This window comes from Parus major, chromosome 26, assembly GCF_001522545.3.
Source record: "Parus major isolate Abel chromosome 26, Parus_major1.1, whole genome shotgun sequence".
Lineage (NCBI taxonomy): Eukaryota > Metazoa > Chordata > Aves > Passeriformes > Paridae > Parus > Parus major.
This window is the reverse complement of record NC_031795.1, coordinates 2,873,115-2,884,893: the sequence shown is the minus strand read 5'-3', so window position 1 is coordinate 2,884,893 and position 11,779 is coordinate 2,873,115. Positions and strand designations below refer to the sequence as shown.

The following is an 11,779-nucleotide window of genomic DNA, read 5'->3' as shown; positions in this document are numbered from 1 at the left end:
CAGAACACACTGCACATGTCTCACACACAGAACACACCGCACATCTCACACACAGAACACACCTCACGCGTCTCACACACCCAGAACAGAACACACCGCACATGTCCCACACACCCAGAACACACTGCATGTCTCACACACAGAACACACAGTGTGTCTTACACACACACCATGTCACACACTCACCCAGAACACACTGCATGTCTCACACACAGAACACACAGCATGTGTCTTACACACACAACACACCGTGTGTCTTACACACACACCATGTCACACACTCACCCAGAACACACTGCATGTCTCACACACCGAGAATGCACTGCATGTCTCACACCCAGAACACGTGTCACACCCAGAAGTCTCACACACAGAACGCACCGCATGTGTCTCACACCCAGAACACTGCACATCTCTCACATTCTCAAGTCTGCAGCTTCCACAGCACATGAGGGACTGCTGAGGATGGAGGAGATGCAATATTCAGCCTCCAGAAAAGCTATTCGCATGCCAGTGCTTATATTCCTAAGCTAAAAGTGGACAGAAATAATTTTTTGTATACCAGTGAGAAATGCACCTTAATGATCTAGATCCACTTTCATAGTGGAACCAAGAAAAGTCCAGAAAAGAGAGATTTAAATTTTAGTGATCCCACCAAAATATTAGCCTCTGAACCCCCTTCTCTTCCTTTCTCTAAAGCTGATTTATATTTGTTATGTTAGGTAAAACTTAAAATAAAATTATTCAGTATTTGAATTTTCAAAGACTAACATCAGCTAGTTTTTACACTCTTTTTGAAAAAAAAATAGTTAACCAGTGTTTTAGAACTTGTGGCCCTTTGTTCCTTTCATGTTCAAGGTCAAATGAACTTAATACACTTAGCAGTCCTCATCCTTAACAGTCCTTCTGCTTCTAACACTTTAGAACACTAGAGCCCCTAATCTTGACATTTATTTCTCCTGCTTTCAAGGAGTAGACTGCATTTTTAGTTCATCTCTTCACTCAAGATCCAAAGTTTATTACAGTTGTCTGAACTATGCAGAGTGGGACAACACAGAGCAGATGTTCAGTAAACTCTCCAGAGAGCTTGCGACTGCAGAGGGATTGGAATGAGGCACTAAGGTGGTGAAGGTTTTTCACTCCCACATTCATAAATAAAAGTGTTCATTTTATGTGCTTAACTTCCCACCAAACGTGCTACTCTGAACTCTTGTGAAGGCCATGTCAGCAAAGGCCATCTCTGTGCTCTCAGGCACTCAGGCTGTGCTCTCCAAATAAAACATCTCCCATATCTCAGCTCCTTCATGGCATCACACTGATCACAGTCAAACAGCTCATGAAAGGCTAATACCAAAATCAGGTAATTTATTTACTTTACAAAGCATTACAGGGAACAATTAAATGCCTACAAAGATTCAAGATCCTTTTGTTCAAAGCAAACATTTATAATGAAAACAATACCTACAGACCATTTGCTTTGGCAGAATTTAAGGGCAAAATAGTGCAAGATATCATCATTAAGTTTTCTTTCCTCAGAAGCATGAGATATTAAAAAAAGCTGGAGCTGTCCAAAGAAGTGGGCAGTAAACTTCATTACTGCAGTGACACACAAGCACAAGATAACATTCTTTACAAGAGTTCTGAATTAGCTGAAGTTTCTTGTATTGAAACTATTGTTGGGGGGAAGTAGCAGATAACACCGGTACCTTCCAGCACCCTTTTTCAAATTCAGCTCATTTTCCTGCAAGAAGAAGGAACTGCCCACCCAGTGGCTATGCCAGAAACATAGGCAGACCCTCAGATGCAGTTTTTACAATTTAGTCCTGAGCTGGAGTCCTGCACATCCTATGAATGCCATACTAATTCATTTTAATCCACAGGAAAGATGTAGTATTTTCATCTGGAATAGTTATACAGTAGAATAAATGTTCAGCACTGACCTACTACACACGCACTCTGCTGAGACTGCACACATTAAATGCACTGCTAAAACACTCAAACTACAACCGTCTTAAACATCATAAAAAGGGAGAAATCTTGCATTCCAATCTGATGATGACTAAATTTGCAGCTACTTAAAAATCCACAGCTCAAGTTCATTTAAGCAAGGAAGAGCTACAAAGGTCATTCCAGGCACAACCCCATCACCAAACATTTACTCCCAGTCTGTTGTCAGTAAGTCCTGCTGATTTTTTAAATTTAGGAGCAGCTCTGTGGTCTCACACCATAAACCAAAGACTGCCAAGCTAATGAGACTTTTGCTAACAACCCTGCAGCTTGGTCCAGCCCTGGATATTTAGTATTTAGACTTTTTAGTCACTGAATTATAAGTCAGGGGTAGGAAGAAGGAAACCCGCAGGAGGGGATGCAGAAAGTCTCAGAGGTCAAAAAGCTTCTTTAAAATTCCTGCATTCCTTTGGGGACAACTGAGATGCAAATAAAGTCACACATTATCCCCAAATTAAGAGAAGACAGGAAAGGCAAGAATTGGCCATAGACAAGATGGTTGAAGAGAAGATTAGATGTTCATAGACAATAAATCTTATAGATGGGGTAAAGAGAACAGGAACTGGACAGAAAGATTTTAAGCCAGGAACCTCACACACAATGCGAATAGTAAAGTCTAATTCTCCTCAGTGTTGTTTCAGATTTTCACTTTTTTAACTGCACAGGATGTAAGGGATTAAAAAGGACTCAAAAGAAAATTCCCCTTAAGTGGCAGTGATGCAGACAGACACATCACACCATTCTGCAGTATCAGAGCTTCTCAATAACAGCAATTCCATGCATTAAGAAGTTACTGGAAGCACTAAAGCCCGTTCTGGAAGCTTTCTGTGTCCCTCCTAAGGGGCTGATGAATCCTGCTGCTGGCAGTCTCATACATGACACACCCTGGAGTCTTCAGCTGAGTCTTTCATGGGGATCCAAAAGCATTTCACTTCTACATTAGAGTCTATGATACCAAGTCATGTAAGAAAGCCAAATTCAGGTCACATATATCTCTACAGTGCTACTTCCGTTATGAAATCACCTCCAAAATCCATTCCTTTGCCCTCCTGTGAAATTTGTTTCATGTTATTACACACCACCCTGTTCTTCCCCTGAAATGACCATGTCAGCTGAAGACAGAGACTAAGAGAGAATTAATCAGGGCAGAATATGTATTAATACCTAAGAAAAAATTATATACGACAGCACAAGTCTTATCTGTCTGCTTTGCTCACAAAGACGGTACTCTAAAAGGCACAAAAGGCTGTTAAATACATCAGAAAAATCCATATCTAGTATTTAGAGATGACAGCTGAAACAGCTCTTGTCAAAATTGCAAAATACAAATAAAGTATGTAAAAAATCCTATACTAAATGATTGTTTGCACATTAAAAAGCAAGTGTTCTAGGGTACTTTTTATAGCCACCTCTGATCTACAGAAGAACACCATGATCACCTTTTCCTTTTGCTCATTGTGCTAATTAATCATCAGAATGAACTGGATCTGCAGGGTCTCTCTACAACTACATAACAATATTTTACTTAAGAAAAACAATGTGGAATAGCAAAGCTAAAGCAAAATACTAAGTCTTCTACGGAATTAGCGTGAATCCACATTTAGAGAGACCCTCACAAAAGTCCTTATTCCCTGAAGAACTGCAAATTCACGAGACAAAATTAGAGAGGGGAACCTACCTGCAAGAAGCACGGCCTCCCATGGATAAAGATATTCCCAAAGACAGCCCGATAGTTTTCGAAAAAGCCATCAAAAATCCGACACCACAGTGCTGGGAAAGGAGGGGGACATCAGCAGCAGGCAGAGGGGCTGGTTCTCCTCAAATGCAGCAAAGCTTTGTGCAAGAGTGAAGGAGAAGAGGGATTTGCCTCCAGCACCCAGCTGCAGCTGCCCAGCACTGCATTGCAGGTGAAGGGCCGTGCAGCAAGGCTGGGGCTTGGTCTCAGCTGATCTTCCTGCAAATTCAGTCATGTCCGGGGGGTGAGCATAAAGATTCCTCCCCGCCTCTTGATGTCTACATGTCTCTTCTTCCCGCTAATGAAATTAGAATTCAGACAGATACTTTGTTTCATCTTCCTGAACCAGCCGGTTTTATTTGCCTATTCAGTAGCCCAGTGGATTCAAAGCTGGGATGAAGACAAGGATCATGGTAATTATCAACAGAGCAACCCTTTTGATAGAGGAATTCCAGCACAATCACACAGCAGGGAAAAGGTGTTCAAAGGAAAAACAAATTTTCTGAAGTAATTCCACACCTCCCCTTCCAGAGTTAAAGAAAAACTTATCCTTTATGCTTAAATGACAAAGCAGGAGGAGTCAAATCTTCTTTACAAAGTTGAACTGAGTATTTTTCACAGCAGCAGGTACTTAACATCATCTTCCAACAATGTGCAATTCCCAGTCATTTCCTGTGCCTGTTTATGCTGCTGGTTTATGTAAGTGATAGGGGAAACAAGTCAGCAACAATGTGACACAGCAAGTAACAACTTAGAGATTTCTCTCCTGGGGGAGACTTTATTAGTGAAAGACACACTGAAGCTGCCCCTGCTCTTTTAAAACAAGAGGCCTAAAGAATTGTCTTAATCCAGTTTTATGTCTAAAATATTTTCACCTTAAAAGCTCACAGAAGGCTGAATATGCTTTTAATAGTTTAGCAGAGCCAAACCTCTTCATATTAGAAAAGGAGCTAAAAACATTCAAAAATTTCCACTGTAGACAAAATTTTGCTCCATGTTCACTGAAGATATCACCCAACCCCTGCAATGCACAGTAAGAATGGTGAAGAGTTGTTTGCTGTAGCTAAGATTCGAGTCACTCACTTGTTCCTTACAGAAAGTTTTAGAGCAATTTGGAAAAACACCGTGGAATTCTCTTGCCAGTTTTCAGTGGAGCCACTAATCTGGTCCACACACTAAAAGTAAGGTAAAAAATGATTAAGAAATCTCACCCACACAATGTGGGTTCTAACAGGTTTGCAGAGAAGGAAGGGTGCCCTCTATAAATTACCAGACACACTCCAGCCAAGTCTCCACACTCAACTTCAAACTCCAGACATGCTCTTTCTGCTTCAATAACTTACATTAAAAAAAAAAAAAACAAACAAAACCAAACCACTTTAAATGAGGTGTTTGGTTCTCCTATTCAAGAACATTAGGAGTAACTTCAAAACTCTCTTTTGAACAGAGAAAATTCTTCCTTGTCCCTGAAACAGCAGAAATACTATCCATGCTACCTAACTACTTGCCTTGAATAGATACAAAAGCAGACTCCTTCTACCCTCAAGCAAGGAAAGCAACATTTAGGCCAAATCACTTTTGTCACACCCATCATCTTTAAATACATACTAATATAAAAAATATACTCTCCTCACTCCTCTCTGTGTCTGCCTCTCCCTTGATGTTTGCTAAAATGACGCCCATCTGCAGGAAACTGAAGGGAAATGCTTTCCTAATTTTAAGTCGCCTACTACAGTCTTTATATGCAGTGTCACCCCTTATTGGTGAGCTCAAATCACACACATGAAACGCCCCCAAGCAGAACTCAATTCAGTGAACACAAGAGGAATGACGAACCCAGCTCCTACTGTAGGCACCAGATAAAGGCACTGCAAACACACCCTGTGACTTCTTTCCACCTTAACCATCCAGCCAATGATTTGCTGGGCTCTACACCAAATACAGTAAGATCTCACTTAAGGATTCTGTCTTTTCATTTAAGAAGCTCCATATGGATCTTCCATATGGTGAAAAGCCAGGATTTAAAATCCCTTTCCTACTTCCACATCTGTGTGTGGAGACAACGTCTCCTTAAGGAAGAACGTTTGCAGGCTGCATCTCATTACTATTTCTTAGTGTGCCTGCAATTTCCAGATCATGTTAAGGCATATCTAGTGAGAATGAGCGCTCACACACAGATCTGCTGGCAAACCTCTTGCTCAATGAATATGGAAACTGACTACACACAACTTTTGGGATAAACTCAGGTCTGAAATGATGAAAGCGCTTTCCTGCTTGTATGCAGCTGGCCTTTTTGCTTGAGAAATTCCAGCTATTTTGGGGGAAATTCTAAATTATTGATGGTGGGGGACTTGTGAATGTACAATCAATGTTATTTTGTCATTATTGCAACTCATTCACTGTTGCATTCCTATTTCTCTGAATACATAACTGGTGTTTCCTGCCAGTAGGGCAGATCCACAATACTCACTGCTATCGTGTGCTCATCCCAGAGCTACAGGAATACCACTGTCAAGAATTCAGAAGACTGGAGATGATCAAACATTTAGTTTTTAAATAACAGCACACACAGGCACCAAGACATACTTTTGATTAGCAGATCTGTGGGAGCTCAGTTTGAAGATAAGTACTGGCTTTCACATGAGAAAAGTATTAAAACACAAATAACAGGCAATCAAGTTTCTTCCTTCCCATCCTCACTCCCCCACACAATCCCTTAACAAGCTGTTTGTAGAACTGTCTTCTATTCCAGCTATCACAAACTGAGGGACTTCCATGGAAACCAGCAGATTTCAGTTGCGTCCTGTCATGGTCTGATAATCACTTCTGTATCTGAATGAAAGAATTATGAGGGCAATGCATTCTGACTCAAACTTAAGTTCAGAATACTTACGATAAGTGAGGAAAACATAATCCAGAATCCTGATCCTAGGCAAAGCTTTGAATAAATTGAGGAAGAACCCGAGAGACCTATCCGAACTCCAAGGTTCCTCAAAGACAAAACTGATACAATACAAAAACAAACTGGCAACTAAGAATTTTCTGCTCCCCAGACTACACAGATGGAAAAACTACCAACTGTGTCTCTCTTCATAGCAATTTTAGAGAGGAAGATGAAGTGAGGCTTTACTGCACATCAAGAGTCTTGCCAGAAATTTTCAGGTAATGATACAACAGCTTCTTGAAAATAATGAATATTGCAGGTATTTGGGAAGAAATGGGGAGAAAGCAAAACTACTAACTTAGCTTTGCCACTGCTTCCCTGCAGGAGTAGAGTGAGACAGAGGATCTATTGAAAGTCCTGTGAAAAATATCTCCCACTCAGTAAAGCCTGTAAGAAAAAATTAAAGTCACCAGGGCAGGCAGAATCAGCAGAAAGAAATTCAGATCATGCACATTTTCCAGAACAAGCTACATACTTTATGGCTGCCACTACTTTTGTAGATATTCATGCTTACAGTAATAAAATGTTCTGCTTTGAAGCACAAGGAGGTCAACACCCCTTGTACAGAACTAGTGGTTTTATACATGAATATGCCAACTTTTCCTAAAATATGGAAGATGCTGAATTTGATGAAACAGTTATTATCATTAGGGCCTGTCACTAAAATACCTACCACCTACACATTATACAGACCTGTATCCTCGTTCTATGTAACACACTTATATTTTTCATTTCAGAGAAATAAGCTGTAATATAAAAATTTTTCTTCAGTCTCTTCTCTGCTTCTGTTTTTTCTGCTTTGAATCTGGATGGGTGTTTCAGACTAGTTTTTAAATTCTGGCTCAATCTCGGAAGTAACTAAAGGAGTAATTTTCTCCTAGGACAAAGAAAACAGTTTGCACTTCTGAGGCCTTGCAACATAAAACACAGACAGAAAAACCCCACAGTATTTTACTACCAGTTATGATCTAACAGTCACAAGTGCCCAATTCCATTACAAATTGCCTGAGACATCAGTAAAATATAACTATATTTGCATTTTAGCTCAAATTGATATTTTCAAACAGAAGCACAGTTCTGAAGTAAATACCAGATTTTCCTTGTGTATTAGGCTTTTATTCACATAGTGCAGTCTTACAGAGTATGAAATGAAGAAAGAATTCTCAAGAGGAATTTCTCCATGGAAAGGGCTGTTAAACATTGGAATGGGCTGCCCAGGAAGGTGGTGGAGTCACCATCCCAGGAGATGTTCAAGAAATACCTGGAAGTGGCACTCAGTGCCCTAGTCTGGTTGACAAGGTAGGGAGTGGTGACAGGTTGGATGTGATGATCTTGGAGGGCTTTTCCAACCTTTGTGATTCTATGAATATGAATCTATTTCAGATGCAAGCAGACAGAAGCCGTGCTTCAGCATCACTTCTGAACAAGAGCTAATCAAGCAATATTCCCATCCAAACAGCACCTGGGGTCTTCAGAAAAATCCAGCTGAAGATCTCCTGTTAGCCTGCTCTGCTTCCTAAACAGAGGCCACCCTGCTGCACCAAGGCATTACAAAGTTCCCAGCACACCTGTGCAGGGACACCTGCAGAGCACAGAGCAGGAGTAAAAGGCTAAACTGTTGGCACATCCCCATCCAGGACAGCTCATGAAACACCAGAACACAGAGAATTATGTTTGCAAATCCATAGAATACAAGGAAAACTAGTAAAAGTGTTCCCAGGAAAGCACTGTCCATTTCCCCCAGCCTCCAAAGGATCAGGGCAAGTATTACATCCAGCACATCTGTCCACCCATGATGAACTCCAAAGACACAGTAACTGATTCAAAGAACTGTAAAAGTCTGGTCAAAAATGAAGAATTGGGCAAAACCAACTACCTGAATGAACTACCTCACCAGGTCTGAAGAGTTAACAGCTGAAGTTACTAAAGTTCTGGTAGGAAAAAAAGCTTTCAAGCCCATGGGCTCATTTTTAAAAACAGGTTTTTTGAGTGCCTTCAGAATTTCACTGACTGTTAGCACCCAAGACGTTCACACCTCAAGAAATGGTAAAATTAATACATCACATTCTTCCTCAGACTGCTTTTGGAAAAGCTACCTTTGGGTAGCAACACAAACTGCAGGAACCAACCTACTAAACTTTTGTTAGCAACTGCTTCTGATGTGTGGATCTCCTGACATTCTTAACAGTAAGGAAAAGGCCTCTCATTTTCTAAAAATAGATTAAAGCAATTTTAATTCAAATTTCTTGCCTTTTTGATGGAAAGCAAGTGAAATTAAGAAATTGAAATCAATGCTTCATGCAAGGCCACACAGCAACTCATAACAGTCAACATTAAAATGCAGGATCTCCCTGGCTCTGAGCTTGCATTTTGTCCCTCCAGGGCACTCAGCTGTCACTGCCCTGCTCCTCAGTTTTCATAGAAATGGGATCTGAAAAAAGGTACACAGCCAGGACATTCTCCCAGGTGGCAGAAATGGAACCAGTAAGCAGGCCTGGCAAGTAGCAGCTTCCTGAGCAAACATTTGAGACAGCTGGTTTAATGGATCTTCCCAAACTACCAAAAGATTTGGAGTAGTTTTATGGGATTGAGAAATTACAGGCATCTCACCTTCAGAATTCCAAGAAGCTCTGCCTGCTCTCTTTCTACAGAAGAGTGTTAGGATAAATACATTCTCAACTTCATTGATAGAAGATGAAATTTTTAAGATGGGAAGGAGTGAAAGAAATACAATCATCCTGAATTTGCAGAAAATTAAGAACATGATTAACATTCCTACAAAAATTTATATTAATTTCCTATAAAATAAGTTTATACATAGAACCATAATTAAAAAAGCTTATACCTAGAACCACAATTAGTATTTACAAGGTGTTTCTGTAAATCATCAGTTTAGACTGGTCTCATCTGAGCCAAACACACAGCAATATTAACTAGTGGATGTGAAAAAAAATAAGTAACTTTCCAGATTCTTTTAACCTTTCCAAGTGGCATTTTTGTTCTGTTTTCAATGATACTGGATTTAAAGGTAAACTTAAAGCAGGTGTAGATAATTTTTAATATTAAAGATATTTTGAATGGTTTAAATACCTTCAGAACATTCTCTGCATTTTTATATAATTCAAAATACTAAACTCAACCTTTTAAAATCATTGTTTCATGCTTTTTACTGCAAATGTAAAGAAAAAATTACAGAACAAAATTGCATGTGTGATCTAAACTATCATGGAACATCAGATATTAAAAGCACATTACATGTGGTTTCAAGTACAGATTTTATGGAAAATCATGAAACAACCCACTTAAGCCTATTTTGGAAGATTTAACTAGATCAGCTTTGTATTGAAATAGAATAAATGTTGTGGAACTGTACCTAAATTTAGAGGCTGACACTGAGTTCATTTACTTGCACAGCATGAAGCACATGCAAGTTTCCTTAATTTTTGAGATACAACCCAGTAAACTTATGGCACCAGAGAAAAGAGCTGAAGCATTAAGAATATAAACACAGCATTTGACAAATAGCACGGCTCTGCACTCAAATCATGGTTAGTGGCAAAATCAAGAGCTAACCAGCGTTGCATTTAACCTGTCCTCAATATGTGGTTAAAAAAAAATTCATAAAAAGCCTCTTAACATGCCAGTTCTGAAAGTTATTATTCAGCAAATCTACACAGCAATTAGCCTTCCCAGCTGCACTGTGGACTCTGTTGTCAGAGTCAGAATTGCTGGTCTGCAGCTAGAAAAAGAAAATAAAAAAAGTAACATGTATAGAAAGAGATAGTATATTCATACAGAAATTAGAGAAGGAGGAGAGCATTTCAAAAATTGTCCTACTGCTACCTTCAAGAAATACCAGGAACACGTATGCATGGAACCATAATGCATGTCTCCCAAATACTTTGGTTAAGGCTCCTTACTCTTCAAAAGCCCCATCTCAAAACCACTGACTCTTGGCTGCAGGCAACAAGAAAAAAACATTTTAAACCCCTGTGATGTGTGTGAGGAAGCATTACTCTAGGCCTATAGGAAAAACCCTCCAACTCCCACTCCCAAAGCTTTACTATCTTTGGTTCCTAGGCACCTTCAAGTAAAAAATACCCTGAGTCACCAGAGATTTTACAGAAATAAGGAGCAGTTTATGGAGTATACAGAACCAGCTCTTGGATTTACATCACCTTTCTGTAGAAAGGAATCCATGAGCAGCACATGCCCTTAGTACACAGCCTGCTGAAAGCCATTGTTTAGTATTTACTCGAGTTCTTCCAATTTTTATATCTGCCTCCAAAAGTTCCCCACACAAAAAGACTCGTGACATTCCTGCGGTAGGAGAGAAGCCACACGAGAGCATCAAAGTTAGAAAACGAAGTAAACAACACACCACGGCATTCCTTCGGCAATATTTAAGGCAAAAAAAAAAAAATCTCAGGGGAAAGAGAGTCAAGAGGGGAGAGTTGAGAGAGACTGGTTCCTAAAGGCGGCAGTTGCTGAAGTGCGCCGGGGACCGCAGAGAGGGGATTTTGACAACCCCCTCCGGGGTACGGCCCGCGACCAAGGGGAGCCGGCAAGGGCAGACCACCACCCGGAGCTCCATCCCCAAGCACCGCCGCAACTCCATGGCTGGGTTTCGGGGAGCAGCAGAGAAGGCAGAGCCTCCCATTCCCCGTCCAGCCCAAGGAGCCGCGACTGGACCCGGCGAGGAGAGCCGGCCAGAGCTGGGCTGCAAAACGGCCGCCCCGGGCCACGCGCTGCGCCGGCTCTACCGCTGCCTGCGCCCGAAACGTGCGCTCGGTTAACTCCAGTTAAAAACCTGCCCAGCCCCGGGCGTTTACACCTCCCTCTACCCCAAGCGCCCTCCTGGCCGCCAGGCTCGGCAGCCCCGTCCCCGCGGGGAGGGCCGGGGGGAACAAAGAGGCGGCGGTGCCGGCGGGAGATGCCGCCTGAAGAGAGCCGCGGCCGCACTTACTTCCTCTGGGCCTTGTCCTTCTTGGCTTTGGTCCGCTTCTTCCGGGCCTGCAGCGCCAGCACTGAGGGAGAGAAGGAGAGAGAGGCGTGAAGGGCGGCGGGCCCTGCGGGGGCCCCGCGGGGCGATG

At 41.4% G+C, this 11,779-nt stretch overlaps 1 protein-coding gene across 2 annotated transcripts in view; it reads right to left on the bottom strand.

The window, feature by feature from the left end:
* SRPK1 (SRSF protein kinase 1) overlaps positions 1 to 11,709 on the bottom strand; it is a 26,455-nt gene extending 14,746 nt beyond the window's left edge. For both annotated transcript variants that reach the window (XM_033519921.1, XM_015650455.2), the window contains exons 1-2: positions 11,653 to 11,709; positions 3,686 to 3,777 (exon numbers count right to left, since the gene is read on the bottom strand). In XM_033519921.1, coding sequence (XP_033375812.1) covers positions 3,686 to 3,756 — 71 coding nt within the window. In that variant the 5' untranslated portion in view covers positions 3,757 to 3,777; positions 11,653 to 11,709. The remainder of the gene's footprint in view (positions 1 to 3,685; positions 3,778 to 11,652) is intronic.
* Positions 11,710 to 11,779: the final 70 nt, after the last annotated feature.